We start from the raw sequence: 24,108 nt of genomic DNA on the forward strand, positions 1-24,108 counted from the left end.
TGTAAAATTTTATTTGATGTATATTGTAATTTGCTGCACTGTTTAGGCTTCAATCAGATGACCGTAATGCATCCACATTTTAGTACAAAACTCAGCACCGCCTAAGTGAGCAAGACTTAGATACTTAAAGGAGAACTCTGGTGTTTTTCTAATTATGGTTATTGTATAAAATATATAATAAAATAAACATCTACATACCTCCAGGGCTCCGGCGGTGCCTCAGGTGTCCTGCTCCGGTCCCTGGTTGTCTACAAAAGCACCTGGGCCCAGTGTGTTATACTGGGATAAACGAATTGCTGAGCTGTAGTATGACACATTGGGCCCGGGTGCTACTGTAGGCAACAGTAACATTAGAAAGACTATTGCTCTGGGCTACAAGAGCAGGACAGCGGAAGGAGTGCTGGAGTAATTATTGTTATTATTATTATTTTTTTAAATCCCACACAATGGCCATAATAAGAAAAAAAAAAAAAAACTCCCGCTACAGCTCTCCTTTAACTTCTGTTCACTTTATATATGTGGATACAGATTAATGTGGCTTTCTGAATCGGGCATTATATTGACTTGAAATGGAATAGATATAAGACATTAAAGGGATTATCCTCTATCCACAGGAGATGATGAAGTCAACAGGAGTTGATGAGGTCAAATATCCCCCAGATGCCCATGCTTGGCCACTCCTCCATTTACTGTCTTCGGGACTTCTGTACACTGTTGAGTGCTGAACTCAGCTATGTATGAAAGTCCCATGGACTGGAAGTGGTTAAGCATACTTGCTAAAAAAAATTTCACGTGGAAAACATTTGGCCTCCGTTCTCATGATCAGTGGTGGTCCTAGGAGTCTGGCCCTCCTCTTTGGGTAGGGGATAACTTTTAATCTTGGTATAACCCCTGTAAGGGAAAACCTTGTGCAAGGGAATCCTGAAACCATTGCCCATAACAAATGCTTATTTCATTTTAAAAAATGGCCTCTGAAAAATGAAAGCAGAAACTGATTGGTTGCCATGGGTAACTGCACCATTGTTCCTTTGCACAGGATTTGATAAGTATTTTTTGTTTCACATTTGTAGTCTCTCCCTTCTTTCAAAGCCAGCGCTCCACTCCACCCATTTGGCCAAAGTGTTTTGAATTAGCAGGAGACTGTATATGGGTCTCCTCCTAACATTCTCCCAGCACTCTGGTAGGTGTTCACACTGGTGTGGTGCTCTGTGGCGGCCATTGTTGCTGTAATGCTTTGTCTGTGGGGTGGGGTGGCCTGGAGCGGGGGCTTGGTCGGGCAACAGGGAGGATACAGTAGGTTTCTGTTTCTCTATTTTTGTTTCACAAGAATTTACAATAAATGATTTGCTATGTCAGACAGATGATAATAATAGTCAATCATCTTTCAGCTGCTACATGTGCTCTCACCTTGAAAAGGACCAAGGTAGCACAGGTTTGGGGTGAAGGTGGGTTCAAATTGTGCCTTCCTTTCCACATTTTTTATTTTATTTTTTTATTTTAAGGTCAGGGAAAAAGAGTGCAGTTTCAACATTTAGAAAAATGTATTGTGCATAATAAAGCCACACTGCATCACAAAACTGCAGCCATTCCTGGTAAAATGCATGCGAGTTTTGCAATGCATTCTTTGCATCATCTTCAAAAAAATAAAAAAAACATTAAAAAAAGACTGCACTGTGTTAAGCCATTTGGCAAGCTATATAAAAATCCCCCCACTCTGTTTGATATTGACTGCATGACACAGCAGCACCGTGTTTTCTTATCCTTAAAGGGGTAAAAAACTCTCAAACAGGGCTCTAAATAAAGCAGCATTGAACACACTGGACCGCTGCGCCATTTATTGTCACTCCCGCAGACAAGTATAATACAGGATGTAATACCGGATAAATACATTAAAGTAAAGTATATACACAGTGACTCCATCAGCAGAATAGCGAGTGCAGTTTGGGAGTATACCAAATGTTACTTCTGGGAGTATACCAGATGTTACATCCTATATTCAATATAGAATTGTGATGTCCCAGTATGGGATATGCATCTCACATTCCTATCAGCTTGAGTCCCTTCACGTCCCCAGGGCTCACCTGCAGTGTTCCCCCATAAAATGTATAATTGTATATTATGTTTGAAGGACCTTTGATGTGGTCACGTGGTTAATAGTCACATGATAATAGTTGTCACATGTTAAAGTCACATGTTTTGTTACCCAGAGAGCACCAGGTGACCAGATGACCCGCAGCTAGCCTATGGGCTCCTTTCTCAGCCCCCCTTATAAGAAGGGGAGGTACAATCTCTCTTATGATTCATTCTCTGCAGACGTCTCAGAGCCAGTGTCCAGCACATCTGGAGGCCTCAAGTCTACATTACAGCCACAAGTCAGTAAGTCAAGTCATCTCTGTCTGCTGTCACTATCTTCAGTCAAGTCTATTATAGTCAGCGTGGCTGTCCTAAAGTAAGTCACTGCAAGTCCCAGCAAGCTGCGAGGTCCCCTGTGTTACTGGTCACCTCTCTGGGATCCTGGCCGAGCTGTAAAGACTGTACCATCTATCTACCTCAGTAAAGCTACCATTAACCCTAAACTGGCCTTGGACTCTTATTTTCCCTGCCTAACTAGGACTAGCGGTGCTACCGTTCGGGTGGTTCTCGCCCTGGCGTCAAACATTTAGGGGTTAATACCATCTGCCCCTGGGCTACAACATCTGCCCCATACACCTCAGCTTCACACCCTGTGGTGCACCACAGAATGTAGCACTCGCTATTCTCCTGAAGGAGTCGATGTATACAATTACATTACTTATCCTGTACAGGGTATTACATTGTAATGTATATAAACAATGGAGGAGATTTAAGAATTGCTTCTTTTCAAAAATGAAAGAAGCAATCGGTTGCTATAGGCAACTCAGCAACTTTTCCTCTAGACAGGTTTTGATAAATTTCCCCCATAGACTCCACACCAGTAAAGTAGTGAGCGCAGCCCTGGGAGTATAATACAGAACTATTACTGACTGGGCTCCCTCCCAGGCTCTTATCAGTGGTGTGGCGGTGCTTTCTTCTCTCCTGGTGGCGTTGTTAAACAGGCCCTCCGGCCCTAAGACATCTTATCCCCTATCCAAAGGGGACCCCTGCAATCTCTCATGCAGACACCCACCTGTGGCAGCTACATAGAGCGATGTTTGCTCCGTGTCTGAAGGGTAACGACTACGGGGCCGGAGTTTCGTGACATCACGACTCTGCCCTCTTGTGACGTCACGCCCCCTCCCATAAATTTGCATTGAGGGGGCGGGGTGTGACATCACAAGGGGCGGAGTCGTGAAGTCACCACTGCCTACCCTACTGAAAGACACAGACCACATGGTTTCTGCCCAGCACTGATTCTCCCTTCAGCTATGAGAGCTGGGAGGTGTGTGCAGCCTTATCCAATCACACAGTAAACTTCTCTCTGCTGCTAAGAGCAGGAGGGTGGGGGCTTTTCTCAGAGAGTGGGCCGAACAGCAGAGAAGAGTTGCAATGATTCCTGGGAAATGTAGTATGTAGTATGTAGTATGTAGTAGCAAAGGGAGGGAGGGACGGTAAAGAATATCAAACAGCCAGAGAAGACATAGGAGACATAGGACGTAGGAGCCATGTACATCAGGCAGGATCATTTACAGGGAACATATCAAGGTAGTGTGGTGGATTTCAAGCTTTTTTATATGTACAGTGATCCCTCAACTTACAATGGCCTCAACATACAATAGTTTCAACATACATTGGTATTTTCTGGACCATTGTAACTTGAAACCAGACTCAACATACAATGCTACAGACAGTCCAGATTTGCGAAACGTGTCAATGGCCAGAAGATCTGACCAATTAGAATGGACATTTTACTGGTAAAACCCCTGTATTACTGAAGTGCATGCACTGACTGGCTGTCTGGTAGTGCCCCCTACAGTACAGAGAGGTATTACATGGTCTGTACTACTTTTAACCTGTGCCAGGGTTAGCTGCTCCTTTGGACACCAAGTAAGGGGCGACTCCATTTTACTTTTTTAGGACATTGTGTACTGTACAGGACCCTGAAGAAGCTCCTGTCCTCCACATAGACTAGTGTTTCCCAACCAGGGTGCCTCCAGCTGTTGTAGTTTTGCAACAGCTGGAGGCACCCTGGTTGGGAAACACTGAAACAGACAGCGATTACAGCTCCCAGCAGATGTTTCTTACTTTTATATGTAAGGATTTGCTTTATCTATATCAGTTATCTACTTATTTATCTTTAATCCTCAATTTTTTTCCTATTTTTGGATGACATTTTGGTGGCTTCAGAACCAATTACCAGGTTTCCATAGAGTTCTGGTGTCAACATACAATGGATTCAACATACAATGGTCGTCCCAGAACCAATTAATGTTGTAACTTGAGGGACCACTGTATACTTCCCTGGACTACCCCTTTAAATTAAGTGACATCACGCTCTGCCCCCTCAATGCAAGCCTAAGGGAGGGGGCATGACAGCTGTCACGCCCCCTCCCATAGGCTTGCATTAAAGGGGCGGAGCCTTGACGTCACAACGCTCCGGCCCCGTGATCGACAGTAATCAGACCAGGAGCGAACACGCTCCGGGGACTGATTACAAACGGGGTGCGGCGTGCAAGATCAAGGGGGTCCCCAGCGGCGGGACCCCCGCGATCAGGCCTCTTATCCCCTATCCTTTGGATAGGGGATAAGATTTCTAAGCGCCGGAGTACCCCTTTAACAACTGTCTAACCTCAGTAAAGCTACTGTTAACCCTTACCTGTCCTAATGTTGTGATAGCAGTACTACCGTTCGGGTGGTTACCGGGAAAACCACTCTGGCGTCACGAACATTAGGGGTTAATAACACCTTGCCCCTGGGCTATACCATCTGCCCTATCCACCTACACCCTTCACACCCTGTGGTCACACCACAGCTTTGGCGTCACCACACTTAGATGTGTTATGAAGTTTTGCAACAGCGGAGGTATATAATCATTTTCTGCAGCAGCTGAGGTGTGCATTATGATGTTCTGCAGCATCTGGGATGTGCATTATAGTTTACTGCAGCAACTGATGTGTGTATTACAATGTTCTGCAGCAATTAGGGTACGGTCCCATGTAGCACTTGCGCAGCGTATTTCATGCTGGCAGTGGGAGATACGCTGCATATTCTCCGTTGAGCACACACTACCCAGCGGCAGCCCTGTGTGTTCAGTGAGGTTTGGATAGGGGATAAGATGTCTGATCGCGGGGGTTCGACCGCTGGGACCCTTGTGATCTCCAGCATGGGACTCCAGTCATCTGGTACATGGAGCAAACTCCACTCTGTGAGAGATGATGGGTGACCACAGCCGTCACGTCCCCTCCATTCATGTCTATGGAAGGAGATGTGATGGCTATGTAGTTGCCGTCAAGCCCCCTCCTATAGACATAAATGGAGGGGGCGGGCGTGACATCATGAACATGGAAGCTCCAAGCCCGGAGATCTGCACTATGTGTACTATCTGTACTATGAGGTTCTGTGGCAGCTGAAGTATATATTAGGATATGTTCAGATGGTGGAATGTCTGCACGGAAATGCAGTTTCATAGACGGCAATGCATTTCTGTGCGGACTGTGTAGAAAGAATAAGGTTCTGCAGTATTTGAAGTGTGTATTATGCAGAAGTAGTGAGGTGTGTATTATGATGTTCTGCAGCAGCTGGGATTTGTATTATGGCTCTCTGAAGAAGTTGAGGTGTGTATTTTGATGTTGTGTTGCAGCTGATATGTGTATTATGACATTGTAGGGGTTTATTTTAATATTAAATAGTAGTGTAGCAGAAAACTACATAATTGGAACATTTATTCTTCACCATTTATTACACACATTGCCCACAAGATGGTAGTAGTGTTCCACCATTTTATTATACAGTGTATGCTTAGTATGGATTAATAAAGCTACGAAGATCCAAATTCGGACCATCTTGCTGAAAAGCAAGAAGATATGACAACCAAGAGTGGACTCTTCACCTATGGAAGCCCGCACAACTGCAGGAAGGTTATGGAGGTTTGAGAATTTCTTTTCTGACCAATGTCTTAAGAATAAACAGCATGGTACAAAAATAGAAGTAGAATATTGACGCTCAAGATCCTCTTAAATATAAATGCAATATGAATGCAAACAAAATGTGATCAGTCAAAATTACAGTAAGATGCAACAATTTAATAAGATAAAGTAACATTTAATGCTAAAATTTATAACAGGATCCCTGTAGGTGTTTGATAAAACATGTAAAAAAATAGAAAAACTTATAAAAAGTACTGTCTATCTGTAATTTGTACAATAAAAACTTGTATATTAATACTTAAAGGAATTTCTCATTCTATCCTGCCTTCACTTACCTTCCTATGGACCCCCGGAGCTCCACTACAGCTAATCAGTCGGCCGGGCTGTCTGCTTCCGACTTCCCTTAGCCCTGAACGTCACACACTTCAGCCTATCACCAGCCGAAGCGGGACATTGCTGCGGTCGGTGATAGTCTGAAGCGCTGTGTGACATTCCCGGATAAGGGAAGTAGGAAGCAGATGTGATGGCCTGGGCGGTGTAGGGTATGGGGAGTGTAGCTGTGGAGCAATTAAAGGGTGCTTGTTACGCTCGTGACGCCATGGTGTGGGTACCCTCAACAACGCTTTTCCTAACGCCACCCTTCCCAAGAGCGATGGGGCGGTAGATAAGAAGAATAGATTGTCCACAAACGGAGAGTTTCTGAAACGGCATTAACTTTTACTGAAGATTTTCTGCAAGCTTCAATAATACAACAGTCTCTGAGTATAACAGCTTTTCCTTGGAGATTGACAAAGGTTTGGACTTTAGCATTAAGAGTCTTTTAGTACTATGCGTTGCTCCACTGGATTTAGGGGTTAGTTGCGGTCCAGTAGTCACACTAGCATTAGCGGGGATTTAGATTTAAACTCACGGTTTTGGTTCTGATGAGGCCGTAGGTCTTGAGGCCTAGCGTGTCTTTGAAAGTTCCGTAGCACCGTCCTGTTAGTCCAGCATCCACGAGAGCAGCAACCCAAGAGAGCGATAATTGGACGCAGCTCCCTTATATGGGCAGGGGCTGCACTAACGCTAATTGGTCCATACTGATGTCAATCACCATTACAGAGATTTCTGGGTAACACGTGACCCAAGGACCTCCTAAGGTCCTACAACATACCATAGAGGTTACTAGCCTGGTCACATGACGTCACGAGGGGGCGGAGCCGTGACGTAACGATGCTCCGGCCCCTGTATTGCGCGTCATTACGTGCAGAGCGATCTCGCTCTGTGCAGTAATGATAGCGGGGTGCTGCAGCAGCGATCCCCGGGGTCCCCAGCAGCGGGACCGCGGCGATCTAACATCTTATAAGATGTCTAGGGGCGGAGTACCCCTTTAAGGACTCGGCCGTTTTTTGCAATTCTGACCACTGTCACTTTAACCCCTTAAGGACCCAGCCATTTTACACCTCAGGACCCGGCCATTTTTTGCAATTCTGACCACTGTCACTTTAAACATTTATAACTCTGGAATGCTTTTAGTTATCATTCTGATTCCGAGATTGTTTTTTCGTGACATATTCTACTTTAACATAGTGGTAAAATTTTGTGGTAACTTGCATCCTTTCTTGGTGAAAAATCCCAACATTTTATGAAAAATTTGAAAATTTTGCATTTTTTTAACTTTGAAGCTCTCTGCTTGTAAGGAAAATGGATATTCCAAATAATTTTTTTTTTTATTCACATATACAATATGTCTATTTTATGTTTGCATCATAAAATTTACGTGTTTTTACTTTTGGAAGTCACCAGAGGGCTTCAAAGTTCAGCAGCAATTTTCCAATTTTTCAAAAAATTTCCAAACTCACAATTTTTCATGGACCAGTTCAGGTTTGAAGTGGATTTGAAGGGTCTTCATATTAGAAATACCCCACAAATTTCCCCATTATAAAAACTGCACCCCCCAGAGTATTCAAAATGACATTCAGTCCGCGTTTTAACCCTTTAGGTGTTTCACAGGAATAACAGCAAAGTGAAGGAGAAAATTCACAATCTCCATTTTTTACACTCGCATGTTCTTGTAGACCCAATTTTTGAATTTTTACAAGGGGAAAAAGGAGAAAATGTATACTTATATTTGTAGCCCAATTTCTCTTGAGTAAGCACATACCTCATATGTCTATGTAAAGTGTTCGGCGGGCGCAGTAGAGGGCTCAGAAGCGAAGGAGCGACAAGGGGATTTTGGAGAGTACGTTTTTTTGAAATGGTTTTTGGGAGGCATGTTGCATTTAGGAAGCCCCTATGGTGCCAGAACAGCAAAAATCCCCCACATGGCATACCATTTTGGAAACTAGACCCCTTGAGGTATGTAACAAGGAATAAAGTGAGCCTTAATACCCCACAGGGGTTTCACGACTTTTGCATATGTAAAAAAATAAAAATAAAATTTCACTAAAATGTGTGTTTCCCCCCAAATTTCACATTTTTGCAAGGGTTAATAGCAGAAAATACCCCCCAAACATTGTAACCCCATCTCTTCTGAGTATGGAGGTATCCCATAAGTTGACCTGAGGTGTACTATGAGTGAACTACAATGCTCAGAAGAGAAGGAGTCATATTTGGCTTTTTGAGAGCAAATTTTGCTCGGGGGCATGTCGCATTTAGGAAGCCCCTATGGTGCCAGGACAGCAAAAAAAAAAACCACATGGCATACCATTTTGGAAACTAGACCCCTTGTGGAACGTAACAAGAAATAAAGTGAGCCTTAATACCCCACAGGGGTTTCACGACTTTTGCATACGTAAAAAAAAAAAAAAAAAATCACTAAAATGTGTGTTTCCCCCCAAATTTCACATTTTTACAAGGGTTAATAGCAGAAAATACCCCCCAAAATTTGTAACCACATCTCTTCTGAGTATGGAGGTACCCCATAAGTTGACCTGAAGTGCACTACGGGCGAACTACAATGCTCAGAAGAGAAGGAGTCATATTTGGCTTTTTGAGAGCAAATTTTGCTCGGGGGGCATGTCGCATTTAGGAAGCCCATATGGTGCCAGGACAGCAAAATAACCCCCACATGGCATACCATTTTGGAAACTAGACCCCTTGAGGAACATAACAAGGCATAAAATGAGCATTTACCCCCCACTGGTGTCTGTCAAATCTTTGGAACAGTGGGCTGTACAACATTTTTAATTTGCACAGCCCACTGTTCCAAAGATCTGTCAGACACCAGTGGGGTGTAAATTCTCACTGCACCCCTCATTACATTCCGTGAGGGGTCTAGTTTCCGAAATGGGGTCACATGTGGGGTTTTGTTTTTTTTGCGTTTGTCAAAACCGCTGTAACAATCAGCCACCCCTGTGCAAATCACCTCAAATGTACATGGCGCACTCTCCCTTCTGGGCCTTGTTGTGCACCCCCAGAGCAGTTTGCGCCCCCATATTGGGTATCTCCGTAGTCGGGAGAAATTGTGTTACAAATTTTGTGGGGCTTTTTTCCCCTTTACCTCTTGTCAAAATGAAAAGTATAGGGCAACACCAGCATGTTAGTGTAAAAAGTTTATTTTTTTTACACTAACATGCTGGTGTAGACCCCAACTTCACCTTTTCATAAGGGGTGAAAGGAGAAAAAGACCCCCAAGATTTGTAAGGCAATTTCTCCCGAGTACGGCGATACCCCATATGTGGCCCTAAACTGTTGCCCTGAAATACGACAGGGCTCCAAAGTGAGAGCGCCATGTGCATTTGAGGCCTGAATCAGGGATTTGCATAGGGGTGGACATAGGGGTATTCTACGCCAGTGATTCCCAAACAGGGTGCCTCCAGCTGTTGTAAAACTCCCAGCATGCCTGGACAGTCAACGGCTGTCTGGCAATACTGGGAGTTGTTGTTTTGCAACAGCTGGAGGCTCCATTTTGGAAAGAGTGGCGTACCAGACGTTTTTCATTTTTATTGGGGAGGGAGGGGGGCTGTGTAGGGGTATGTGTATATGTAGTGTTTTTTACTTTTTATTTTATTTTGTGTTAGTGTAGTGTTTTTAGGGTACAGTCACACGGGCGGGGGATTACAGCGAGTTTGAGCTGCCGCGCAAAATTTGCTGCATCGCAAACTTGCAGCCCGATACTCACTGTAAGCCCCCTGCCCATGTGAATGTACCCTGTACATTCACAGGGGGGGGACCTCCAGCTGTTGCAAAACTACAACTCCCAGCATGCCTGAGAATGTTTGGGAGTTGTGGTTTTGCAACAGCTGGAGGCACACGGGTTGGGAAACACTGAGTTAGGAAACAATGTTTCCCAACCAGTGTGCCTCCAGCTGTTGCAAAACCACAACTCCCAAACATTCTCAGGCATGCTGGGAGTAGTAGTTCGGCAACATCTTTAGAGCCAGATGTTGCCAAACTACAACTCCCAGCATGCTTGGAGTTGTAGTTTTGCAACATCTGGAGGAGTACAGTTTGCAGACCACTAATACAGTGGTTCCCAATCTGTGCCCTTCCAGATGTTGCAAAACTACAACTCCCAGTATGCCAAAACTGTCCAGGCATGCTGGGAGTTGTAGTTCTGCAACATCTGAAGGGCCAGATGTTACAGAACTACAACTCCCAGCATGCCTGGACAGTAAGGGCATGCTGAGGATGTGTAGTTTTGCAACATCTGGAAGGGCACCGTGGTCTCCAAACTGTGTACCTCCAGATGTTGCAAAACTGCAACTCCCAGCATGCCCAGACGCCAAGGGCTGTCTGGGCATGCTGGGAGTTGTAGTTTACAGGGTCCTATTACAGCAATGCATGTCGCTTTACGGCGACGTGCATTGCTGTAAAGGGCCCGACCGCGGCTGAAGATCTACTCACCTGTCGCCGCCGCCGCCGTCTTCATCGTCTGGATCCGGGTCTTCAGGGACGAGGTAAGTACCGGGGCCGGTCCCCAGCACTCCCCCGTCCCCCGCCGCGTCCTCCGGTCTTCCTCCCGTCCTCTCCGGACTTTCAGGGGCCGGGCAGGACGGGAGGAAGTAACCGCCCCCCCTCCTGCGATTGGTCGGTTAACTAACCGACAGATCGCAGGGGATCGGAGGAGGTGGCAGGCTTGCCACCTCGCTCCGATACTCCAGCATGGTCCTGGCTGTCTGCGACAGCCGGGATCATGCGAAATTACCGGGCGGTCGGGTCCCAGAGACCCGATCAGCCCGGTATCGCCGCAGATCGCAAGGGCGATTTCCCTTGCGATTTGCGGCGATCGCCGACATGGGGGGCCTACATGGCCCCCCTCGGCGTTTGCCCTGGATGCCTGCTGAAGGATTTCAGCAGGCATCCAGTTCCGATCTCTGCCCGGCGAGCGGCAGAGACCGGAAAACGCCATGACGTATGCATACGTCATGGGTCCTTAAGACCCAGGGTGTGAAGACGTATGCATACGTCATGGGTCCTGAACAGGTTAAACATTAATAACTCTGGGATGCTTTTACTTATCATTCTGATTCCAAGATTGTTTTTTCGTGACATATTCTACTTTAACATAGTGGTAAAATTTTATGGTAACTTGCATCCTTTCTTGGTGAAAAAATCCCAAAATTTGATGAAAAAAATGAAAATTTAGCATTTTTCTAACTTTGAAGCTCTCTGCTTGTAAGGAAAATGGATATTCCCTATTCCCTAACTCACTATTCCCTAACTCACTATTTTTCAGGGACCAGTTCAGGTTTGAAGTGGATTTGAAGGGTCTTCATATTAGAAATACCCCACAAATGACCCCATTATAAAAACTGCACCCCCCAAAGTATTCAAAATGCTATTTCACAGGAATAGCCGCAAAGTGAAGGAGAAAATTCACAATCTTCATTTTTTACACTTGCATGTTCTTGTAGACCCAATTTTTGAATTTTTACAAGGGGTAAAAGGAGTTAATAGCAGACCCCCCAAAATTTGTAACCCCATCTCTTCTGAGTATGGAGATACCCCATAAGTTGACCTGAAGTGCACTACGGGCGAACTACAATGTTCAGAAGAGAAGGAGTAATATTTGGCTTTTTGAGAGCAAATTTTGCTCGGGGGGCATGTCGCATTTAGGAAGCCCCTGCATAATGCAGGCATTTCCGAATCGCCTCGTACCGCTTCCTTGTCATCGCCATACTGTAAAGCGGGGTCTGATAGAGGACGTCCCCGCTCCAGTAATGACGGACACTTGGTTCTTTGACCAGGCCCATACGCAGCGAGAGGCCCCAAAATGTCCTCATTTCCGCTGCATCAATGGCGTACCATTCATTGGACCTGGCCAAAAACAAATCGGGGTGGTGGGCAATGAACTGCTGGGCATACAAGTTTGTTTGCTCCACCATTAGATTGACCAGGCTGTCACTGAAAAAAAACTTTAAAAAGTCCAGATCAGTGAAGCCAGCATGGTCAATCCAGATTCCTGAGTCGCCAACTTACTCAGGAATCCGTGGCTGATAACCCTCTGGGGGGCTCCGGACAGGGTCAACGGAAGGGGGCTCCGGTGCATTTGTCTGGGGGGCCGGACTCCTATTACGAGCGGCATTGCCATCCGTACTAGTGTTGGCCACTGGGTCACTCTCATGGGGGGTGCGTGGCCTCGCCTGGCGGCATCTCTGCCGCCGTACAGGGGACTCATCATCACTACTAGATGATGAGGAGGGCGAGGAAGAACACAAAAAAGTCGGATCTTCCACGTCCTCACTGGCAGATTCGGAGTCGGAGGCTAAAAAAGCGTAAGCCTCCGCTGCCGAAAATGCCCGGCGGGCCATCGGCTTTTTTCTATGGTGGCGGGGGTGGGATGGTTGAGGTCAGGTAGTGTGTGGTGCTTGGTGTAACTGTAAAAAAAAAAAAAAAAAGCACCGGCCCAAAAAAAAAATAAGTGGTGGCACACGCAGTACCCTGAACCATTAATAGAGCCTGGGGTCACACGGATCAGGTGACGGCGGACCCTTGGGGACCTATTAGGGGGTCGGGGGTTGAATTTTTTTTTTTACTTTCACTTTTGTTTTACTGTTTTACCCTACCTTTCCCTGCAACAAGCTGACCCTGATCTAGGGGCTCTTCTTCTTCTTTCTGAGGGGGCTTCGGCACTCTGAGGGGGGGATCCTGGTCCTCTTCACACAGCTCTGCCCACTGACTGAAGTCAGCGAGCGCGCAAAGCTGCGTGAGGGGACCGTTAACCCCTCCTCTGCTGCACTGCTATTGGCCAACGATCGCCGGCCAATAGCAGCGTTGCTGGGGCGGTGACAGTATTGTCACCGCTCCCCAGCAACTCGAGGTGATTGGCGGTGTATCGTACACCGCTGATCACCTTCCTTTTCCGGGTCATCGGGTCACCGCAGATTGCGGACGTGAATTCGTCCGCGATCTGCACCGATCGCCGACATGCGGGGGTCCCGGAACCTCCGTCGGCATTTGCACTGCATGCCTACTGAACGATATCAGTAGGCATGCCGTTCCGATCCCTGCCCGGCGAGCGGCGGAGACCGGAAAACACCAGGGCGTATGGATACGCCCTGGGTCCTTAAGGCCAAAGGTGTGAGGGCGTATCCATATGCCCTGGGCCTGAAGAGGTTAAAGGAAAATGGTCATCTGTTCACCCACACTAAACCCAATACACTGGGTTATAGTGTGGGTGATAAGGAGACCGATGAGGAGTTAATGGGTTAAATACATACCTGCACTCCGGAGATCTGTCCCTCCAAAGATTGGCATCCATCTTCAGTAAATTGCGCGCTAGAAGCGCGTCCGCCGGCTCAACTTGAATATTCATTGTTGCGGGTCACGTGAGCGCTCAGTTGGCCCAGTGCTCACATGATCCACAACAATGAATATTCACAATGAGCCAGCAGGCCGCCTCCAGCGCGCAATTCACTGAAGATGGATGCCAATCTTTGGAGGGACAGATCTCCGGAGTGCAGGTATGTATTTAACCCCTCAAGGATGCATTCACACGCTATTACTAGAAGCGGGTTTCACGCTGCGGGAAACCTGCTGCGAGTTAAGCTACCATTGATTTCACCCATTTAAATCAATGGTAGCGTAACTAGCAGCGGGATTCCCGCAGTCGGAAACTCGCTGCTAGCTACTAGCGTGTGAACGCACCCTAACCAAATCATCGGTCCCACACTATAACCCAGTGTATTGGGTTGAGTGTGGATCAACAGATGACCGTTTTCCTTTAATCATGACCTGTGCTAAGGAAAAGTTGACCATTTGCCCATAGCAACCAAACAGATTACTTATTTTAGGGTAGGGTCACGCATAGCACATCCGCAGCGAATTTGACGCTGCGGATGCGCTACTGATCATCCCTAGAGTGTGCCTCCTTCTGTGTTCATGCATGCTGGTTTGTCTGCTCTTATCAGTGATCTGCTAGTCGCCGCACACGCACATGAGGGGGAGCTCGATGTCTGTGAGTACACTGCGCATGCGCGTGGCAACTTGCAGATCAGTGTGTGTCTGCAATAGTGGCAGATTGCGGCTACAAGCAGACAAAGCAGGACGCGCCAACACAGAAGGAGCCTGACTCTAGGAATGGTGACTAGGGCATCAGCTTCAAATACGCTTCGGATGCGCTACGTGTGACCCCTGAAGCAGGGGTCACGCTGTGCTGCTGTGGAAGAGAGCCGGCAGGCAATACAGGAGATCATGGGGGCCCCCAGCGCTCGGACCCCCCGCAATCTAAAACGTATCCCCAATCCAGTAGATAGGGGATACGTTTTTGTCCATGATACTTTTTTCCTTTAAGATCTGCCTTTCACAGCTCTGATCCACAGTGCAGCGAGATCGGTGAGGAGATCAGAGCTGTGAAAGCTCTGTGTGAAATAAAAAATCACAGATATCCCAAAAGACCCCTCCTTGTGGCCCTCCATATGATGCAAAACTAAAAACTCCCAGCACCACTGGTCTAAGTGATGAATTTTTTGATTTTATTTTTGCAGCACTTTGTACTGCTCTCCAGATGTTGCAAAACTACAATTCCCAGCATACCTGGACAGCCAACAGCTGTAACGAACATGAAATAACATGGCATAACGAACGTGGCAATACCTATGTATATGTTTTGGCATTTTTTTTTATGTGATAACACAGGGCTTTATTGGGAAAGGAGCATTCATTTAATTTTTTTTTTTTTACACTTTATTATTTATTAAAAAGAAACATTTTATTTGTACCTTTTACCTGTTATACATCTGGACTGCAGCACAGTATAACCAGTATCACCTGACATTCAGTCTGTGCGATCCAGCCTACGGCATCTGATCATGGCATCTATGGGGTTAATGCTGCCGAGATGGCGCAATCCCAGTCTCAGCAGCTGTGGCGGGCTGATGAATTTTTTGATTTTATTTTTGCAGCACTTTGTACTGCTCTCCAGATGTTGCAAAACTACAATTCCCAGCATACCTGGACAGCCAACAGCTGTAACGAACATGAAATAACATGGCATAACGAACGTGGCAATACCTATGTATATGTTTTGGCATTTTTTTTTATGTGATAACACAGGGCTTTATTGGGAAAGGAGCATTCATTTAATTTTTTTTTTTTACACTTTATTATTTATTAAAAAGAAACATTTTATTTGTACCTTTTACCTGTTATACATCTGGACTGCAGCACAGTATAACCAGTATCACCTGACATTCAGTCTGTGCGATCCAGCCTACGGCATCTGATCATGGCATCTATGGGGTTAATGCTGCCGAGATGGCGCAATCCCAGTCTCAGCAGCTGTGGCGGGCCCCTGGCTGTAATTGACAGCCGGATCGCATTGTGCAGTGCCAGAGATTGCAAGGATGCCTACGTCCAGTTGCACGAACCTGTCAGCAATGGGAAGGGGTTATACACTGTATACAGGCTGTACACTCATTGTCATATGGAATTTCTTTAGTGTTGTCACATGAAAAGATAGAATAAAATATTTACAAAAAATGTGAGGGGTGTCCTCAGTTATATGAAATACTAAATCTACCTTTTATCTATCTTTGGATCTATCTATCTGTCCTATGTTCGCGAATTTCGCGTGTTTGTTATATTCGCATATTTGCATATGTGAATATTCGCATATTCGAGAAAAAAAAAACAGTGAGGGGGGGGGGCAACTTAACTATTGGTTGCTAGGGATGTTGTTGATCACCTCTGACAAGTGTATTTGCATCATTCTAATTGGTCCACAAGTGAAAAGAAGGAATATGTGAATAAGCGCATATGCAGAAAAAAAGTGAATATTCGTAATTTTGAATATATAGCGAATATATTTGCAATATTCTCGAATTTGCGATATTCGCGATAAAAATTTGAAATGCGAATATTTGCGCCCAACACTACTATCCAATAGAAGAATCACTGCAGCACTCACAAGTTCTTCAAAACAAAACTGTAAGTTTATTTAATCACAGACTTTTGGCTGCAGAACTTTGCAAGTCTCTAATTGAATAAAGCTAAACTTTTGCTTTGCATAACTTGTGAGTGCTGCAGTGATTCGTCTATTGGATATTAACATTGGGGCCCTGGGACCTGGAACCCTCACTGGTTTGCTTCCAGAATCTTTTCATCTATATTGGTTGTTGTGCTGATTTTTCTTCTGTTTTTGGGTATCTATCTATCTATCTATCTATCTATTTCTCACTGCACTAGATAGATCCAATCCAATGTTTAGGGGAAACACTCACCCGCTCCATTACTCAGAATGGCGACATCAGGCGTGTACAAAATTGCACTGCGCCTGCGTCCATGACTCTGTAAACATCAATCATGGGATCTGGATCAATGCCGGTCACATGATACAATCACATGGCTATACAGCGATCACATTGCGGTGTCCCAGTACCGAATCCTATCCTGTACCTTTGTTTATGGGTCCCCATAGCCAGAGTTCCTAGGACGTCGGGGTCCTTTTGTATAGTCCACCCCTAGTCACCTCTCACCCCTATAGTCATTGCTCTAATCATATGCTCCTTATTTGTGGAAGTTTAACTGTATAAAATGTATATAAATAGTTAAAGAAGTAGTCCAGTGGTGACTCAGTGGTTAACAACTTATCCCCTATCTTAAGGATAGGGGATAAGTTGCAGATCGCGGGGGGTCCGACCACTGGGGCCCCCTGCGATCTCCTGTACGGAGCCCCGAGAGTCCGCGGGAAGGGGGCGTGTCGACCTCCGCACGAAGCGACGGCTGACACGCCCCCTCAATACAACTCTATGGCAGAGCCGAAGCGCTGCCTTCGGCAATCTCCGGCTCTGCCATAGAGATACGTTTTTCACCACTGGACTACCCCTTTAATTACCTGTGAGAAGCATAGCAGGACCTGCGGGTCACGTGATCCGGTGAACTTTATGGTATTTCTGCTTGAGGACCTTTGGAGGCCCTTGTGACGTAATGCACTCATTTCCTTTGTGACGGTGAGTGACAGATGGCTGGACCAATCAAAACGGCCCCGCCCCGTCCCATATAAGGGTGCGACGGCCATTAATCTCTCTCTTGGTTCCTGGCTGTTGACGAGAAAGGATCTGCGCTGCTGTCATCAGTGAGTCTAGGCCTTAGCCTTGCGGCGACGGCTGTTCTATTCCAAATTGTGAGTGTATCAATCCCTAAACACTCTGCAAGACCACCGGACCTTATCTATCCCCTAAATCTGGACAGATCTTTGAAATATACCCTGAATTCAGAGACTATTGTTTAAAGTCAAGGTCCGCAACATCTGTCAGTCATTGAGGTATATGGAGACTGTTTGGTTGAGACTGTTCCTACTCTGTGGATGTACCGCAAGCTGTTAAGTAAAGTTTATGCAAGTTCAAATTCAACTACCTTGTGGACCTTCAGTCTTTATTATGCACCTATCGTTACTGGGAAAGGCGGCGATAGGCCGGAGAATTGTCTCAGCATACTAGCCCTCAGCCTGGCGTCACGAACTATAGGGTTAACATGAACCCCTCATTTACCGAAACAATACCCCCACTACCAACACCCCCCCAAGGGCCACCACAACATGACTGATCTACAATGAAAGCTGCAGATGTTAAACAGCTGTTAGCGGAGTCCAGGGAGATCAGAGTGTGATCGCCGTCGGCAGGATCATCAAAATAAAGAATAGGCTGTGCACCCATAATCAATTCACTACTTGGGCAAAACTATAATGGTATCCAAGAAATATGAAACGTGTCTTAAATATATTATCTTAGATATATAAATATATTATAAGTAAATAAAACATAAGAATAAAACCTGTTACTATATCTGGCAGTAAAGGAGTGAAAGTGGATCCATGGCAGTGGGGAGGATGCTGTAGGTCATCACAAAATAGACAATTCGTAGCAATCCATATCCCAAAAAAGGGAAAAATCCATACAACATAGAACATATACCGTATTTATCGGCGTATAACACGCACTGGCGTATAACACGCACCCCCATTTTAACAGGGAAACTTAAGTTAAAAAAAATTAAATGTAAAATAAATGACTTGGACTAAATGCCACATCCTCCCCCCAACTTTGTTTTCTTCTGCCCCTCAGTTTGGTCCCGTCCCCTCCAGTGCCACATCATTCCTTCCCTTTTATCAGTCCCTGTGCCACATTTACCCCCTATCATCGCCACCCCCCATGTCTCATCATCCCCCCATGTCTCATCATTTCCCCCTGTCATAGACCACCACTAGCCATACAGACATTAAGCATTTATTGCCTCCTCCCACCATCATTTCCCCCTGTCTCATCATCCCCCACCCTGTCTCATCATGTCCCCATCATTCCCCCCTCATCATCCCCCCCACCCTGTCTCATTATTTCCCCCCCACCCTGTCTCATCATGTGCCCCCATCATTCCCCCCTCATCATCGCCCCACCCTGTCTCTTTATTTCCCCCATCATTCCCCCTGTCTCATCATCCCCCCTGTCTCATCATGTCCCCCATCATTCCCCCACCATCATTTCCCCGTCTCATCATCCCCCCACCCTGTCTCATCATGTCTTCCATCATTCCCCCTGTCTCATCATCCCCCCCACCCTGTCTCATCATCCCCCACCCTGTCTCATCATGTCCCCCATCATTCCCGCACCATAATTTCCCCGTCTCATCATCCCCCCACCCTGTCTTATCATGTCCCCCATCATTCCCCCACCATCATCCCCCACCCTGTCTCATCATGTCCCCCATCATTCCCCCCTCATCATCCCCCCACCCTGTCTCATGTCCCCCATCATTCCCCCCTCATCATCCCCCCACCCTGTCTCATGTCCCCCATCATTTCCCCCTCATCATCCCTTCCACCCTGTCTCATCATTTCCCCATCATTCCCCCCCATCATTCCCCCCCTCATTTCCCCCTGTCTCATCATCCCCCCACCCTGTCTCATCATGTCCCCCATCATTCCCCCCTCATCAACCCCCCCACCCTGTCTCATCATGACCCCATCATTCCCCCCTCATCATCCCCCCACCCTGTCTCATGTCCCCCATCATTCCCCCCTCATCATCCCCCCACCCTGTCTCATGTCCCCATCATTCCCCCCTCATCATCCCCTTACCCTGTCTCATGTCCCCCATCATTATCCCCCACCCTGTCTCATGTCCCCCATCATTCCCCCCTCATCATCCCCCCCACCCTGTCTCATTATTTCCCCCCCACCCTGTCTCATCATGTGCCCCCATCATTCCCCCCTCATCATCGCCCCACCCTGTCTCTTTATTTCCCCCATCATTCCCCCTGTCTCATCATCCCCCCTGTCTCATCATGTCCCCCATCATTCCCCCACCATCATTTCCCCGTCTCATCATCCCCCCACCCTGTCTCATCATGTCTTCCATCATTCCCCCTGTCTCATCATCCCCCCCACCCTGTCTCATCATCCCCCACCCTGTCTCATCATGTCCCCCATCATTCCCGCACCATAATTTCCCCGTCTCATCATCCCCCCACCCTGTCTTATCATGTCCCCCATCATTCCCCCACCATCATCCCCCACCCTGTCTCATCATGTCCCCCATCATTCCCCCCTCATCATCCCCCCACCCTGTCTCATGTCCCCCATCATTCCCCCCTCATCATCCCCCCACCCTGTCTCATGTCCCCCATCATTTCCCCCTCATCATCCCTTCCACCCTGTCTCATCATTTCCCCATCATTCCCCCCCATCATTCCCCCCCTCATTTCCCCCTGTCTCATCATCCCCCCACCCTGTCTCATCATGTCCCCCATCATTCCCCCCTCATCAACCCCCCCACCCTGTCTCATCATGACCCCATCATTCCCCCCTCATCATCCCCCCACCCTGTCTCATGTCCCCCATCATTCCCCCCTCATCATCCCCCCACCCTGTCTCATGTCCCCATCATTCCCCCCTCATCATCCCCTTACCCTGTCTCATGTCCCCCATCATTATCCCCCACCCTGTCTCATGTCCCCCATCATCATCCCCCCACCCTGTCTCATGTCCCCCATCATTCCCCCCTCATCATCCCTTCCACCCTGTCTCATTATGTCCCCATCATTCCCCCCTCATCATTCGCCCCCTCATCATCCCCCCCAACCTGTCTCATCATCCCCCCATCATTCCTCCACCCCTCATCATTTCCCCCTGTCTCATCATCCCCCCATCATGTTCCTCCTATGAGTGGTCTTCAACCTGCGGACCTCCAGATGTTGCAAAACTACAACTCCCAGCGTGCCCGGACAGCCAACTGCTGTCTGGGCATGCTGGGCGTTGTAGTTTTGCAACATCTGGACGTCTGCAGGTTGAAGATCACTCTTCCCCTTTCCTTACCTGGCTGTGCTCCGGCTGTCTTGCGGGGTCAGTGAAGTAGATGAGTGACGTCCTCTCCCTGCTCCTTGCGCGGCATCAGGGATCTTACTTTTCGGCGGCGACTACAGAAAATGAAAAGTGATGTCCTAAAGCCACGAAGAGAAGCCGGCAGAGGACGTCACTCATCTGCTTCACTGACCCCGCAATACGCGCCGCCTGACCTGACCTGCCGAAGTGCAGACAGGTAAGGAAAATAAACAAACTATAAAAAGCTGGAAAGGGGGAATGATGAGGGAGGGGGGAGGTTCTCCTGCACTATACACAGATACTGGTGGATAGTGCGGGAGACGCTGATTAAAAGGTAGCGCAGATCTGACCAAGGTAGGGCTCATTTTAATCAGCGTCTCCCGCACTATCCACCAGTACCTGTGGATAGTGCAGGAGAAAATATGTGAATGTTTTCCAGAGCGCGGAGGAGACGCCGCTGGTCACTGATTTAAAGTGGCCACGGCCGTGCTGCTAATACTTAACAAGCAGCTGCTGCTGCGGCTGCTTTAAATCAGTGACCAGAAGATTTATCGGCGTATAACACGCAGGCAGGCTTTTTGCCTTAAATTTAAGTTTTAAAAGTGCGTGTTATATGCCGATAAATACGGTATCTCATATCTATCTATCTCTCTCATATCTATCTATCTATTTCATATCTATCAATTCTATCTATCGATATACTGTATCTTCTATCTATCTCATATCTATCTATTCTATCTATATACTGTATCTTCTATCTATCTCATATCAATATATCTCTCTCATATATATATCTCATCTCTATCTATCTATCTCATTGTTTCTCAACCAGGGTGCCTCCAGCTGTTGCAAAACTACAACTCCCAATATGCCCGGACAGCCTTTGGCTGTCCGGGCATGTTGGGAGTTGTAGTTTTGCAACAGATGGAGTCAATCTGGTTGGGAAACACTGATCACATAACTATCTATCTATCATATCTACCTAGTCTATCTCATATCTATCTATCTATCTCATATCTATCTATCTCATATCTATCTATCTATCTATCTATCTATCTCATATCTATCTATCTATCTCATGTATATCTCTCTCTCTTGTATCTATCTATCTATCTATCTATCTATCTATCTATCTCTATCTATCTATCTATCGATCTATCCATCCATCTATCTAATGACACTTATCTGTCTGCTGTCAAGTGTCTGACAGATCCAAGTAGAAAAAAGGAAATTCCAAAAAAAGAAAAAAAAAAAAACCCACATCAGATGCGAGGGTGTGAACATCAGCAGTGTCCTGACTTCTCAGTGTCAGATGATTGTGGCAAAATAGTGTGTAATATCATCCAGCTCTGACCGGTCATCTGAACCTATAGAATGAATTTACAAAATACTTCTTATAAGAGGTAATTATTCTGACTTTAAATAGCAATTAATATAAAAATATCTATTTATCTATGTATTTCTTTTATATGTATTTTTGTGCAATCTATCTATCTATCTATCTATCTATCTATCTATCATCTATCTATTTATTTATCTATCTATCTCCTATCTATCTATCAATCCATCTATTTATCTATCTATTAGTTATTTATGAAGAATGTGTGCCTTTTTAACCCCTTAAGGACTCTTTTTTGTACATCTGACCACTGTCCCTTTAAGCATTAATAACTCTGGGATGCTTTTACTTTTCATTCTGATTCCCAAGATTGTTTTTCATATTCTACTTTATGATAGTGGTAAATTTTCATCGATATTTGCATAATTTCTTGTGAAAAATTCCAAAATTTTATGAAAATTTTGAAAATTTAGCATTTTTTCAACTTTGAAACTCTCTGCTTACAAGGAAAATGTACATCCCAAATAAATTATATATTGATTCACATATACAATATGTCTACTTTATATTTGCATCATAAAGTTGACATGTTTTAACTTTTGGAAGACATCAGAGGGCTTCAAAGTTCAGCAGCAATTTTCCACAAAATTTTCTAAATCGGAATTTATTAGGGACCAGTTCAGTTTTGAAGTGGATTGAGGGGCTTTCATATTAGAAATACCCCAAAAATGGCTCCATTATAAAAACTGCGCCCCTCAAAGTATTCAAAATGACATTCAGAAAGTGTGTTAACCCTTTAGGTGTTTCACAGGAATAGCAGCAAAGTGAAGGAGAGAATTCAAAATCTTAGTTTTTTACACTCTCATGTTCTTGTAGACCCAGTTTTTGAATTTTTACAAGGGGTAAAAGGAGAAAATTTGTAACCCAATTTCTCTCGAGTAAGGAAAGATCTCATATGTGTATGTCAAGTGTTCGGCGGGCGCAGTAGAGGGTTCAGAAGGGAAGGAGCGACAATGGGATTTTGGAGAGTGAGTTTTTCTGAAATGGTTTTTTGGGGGGCATGTCGCATTTAGGAAGCCCCTATGGTACCAAAACAGCAGAAACAAAAAAATAAATAAAAAAATAAACCCACATGGCACACTATTTTGGAAACTACACCCCTAAAGGAACATAGCAAGGGGTACAGTGAGCCTTAACAGCCTACAGGTGTTTGACAACTTTTCGTTAAAGTCAGATGTGTAAATGAAAAAAAAATTCTCACAAAAATGCAGTTTTTTCCCCCAAATTTTACTTTTTTACAAGGGTTAATAGGAGAAAATGCCCCCCAAAATTTTTAACCCATTTCTTCTGAGTATGGAAACACTCCATGTGTGGATGTAAAGTGCTTTGCAGGCGAACTACAATGCTCAGAAGAGAATGAGCGTCATTGAGCTTTTGGAGAGAGAATCTGGTTGGAATAGAAGTCTGAGGCCATGTGCGTTTACAAAGCCCCTGGTGGTGCCAGGACAGTGGATCCCCCCACATGTGAACCCATTTTGGGAGCTACACCCCTCACAGAATTTAATATGGGGTGCAGTGAGTATTTACACCCCACTGGCATTTGACAGATCTTTGGAACAGTGGGCTGTGCAAATGAAAAATTACATTTTTCATTTTCATGGACCATTGTTCCAAAAATCTGCCAGACACCTGTGGGGCGTAAATGCTCACTGTACCCCTTATTACATTCCATGAGGGGTGTAGTTTCCAAAATGGGGTCACATGTGTGTGTGTGTCTGTCGGGGGGGGGGGGGGGGGTAAGTTTTTCTGGTACTATGGGGGCATTGTAAACACACGTGGCCTTCAATTCCGGACAAAATTTATCTCCAAAAGCCCAATGGCGCTCCTTCTCTTCTGAGCATTGTAGTTCATCTGCAGAGAACTTTACATACACATATGGGGTATTTTCTTACTCAGAAGACATGGTGTTACAAACTTTGGGGGGCTTTTTT

The 24,108-nt window shown here is 45.8% G+C and overlaps 1 protein-coding gene across 1 annotated transcript in view; it reads left to right on the forward strand.

Annotated features, from left to right (window-relative positions):
• The first annotated feature begins 5,630 nt into the window (after positions 1-5,630).
• OCSTAMP (osteoclast stimulatory transmembrane protein) overlaps positions 5,631-24,108 on the forward strand; it is a 38,281-nt gene continuing 19,803 nt past the window's right edge. Inside the window, exon 1 of the mRNA XM_056548599.1 lies at positions 5,631-6,041. Within this exon, the coding sequence (XP_056404574.1) occupies positions 6,007-6,041 (35 nt within the window). The 5' untranslated portion in view covers positions 5,631-6,006. The remainder of the gene's footprint in view (positions 6,042-24,108) is intronic.

The sequence above is a fragment of the Hyla sarda genome, chromosome 12 (assembly GCF_029499605.1).
Source record: "Hyla sarda isolate aHylSar1 chromosome 12, aHylSar1.hap1, whole genome shotgun sequence".
NCBI lineage: Eukaryota > Metazoa > Chordata > Amphibia > Anura > Hylidae > Hyla > Hyla sarda.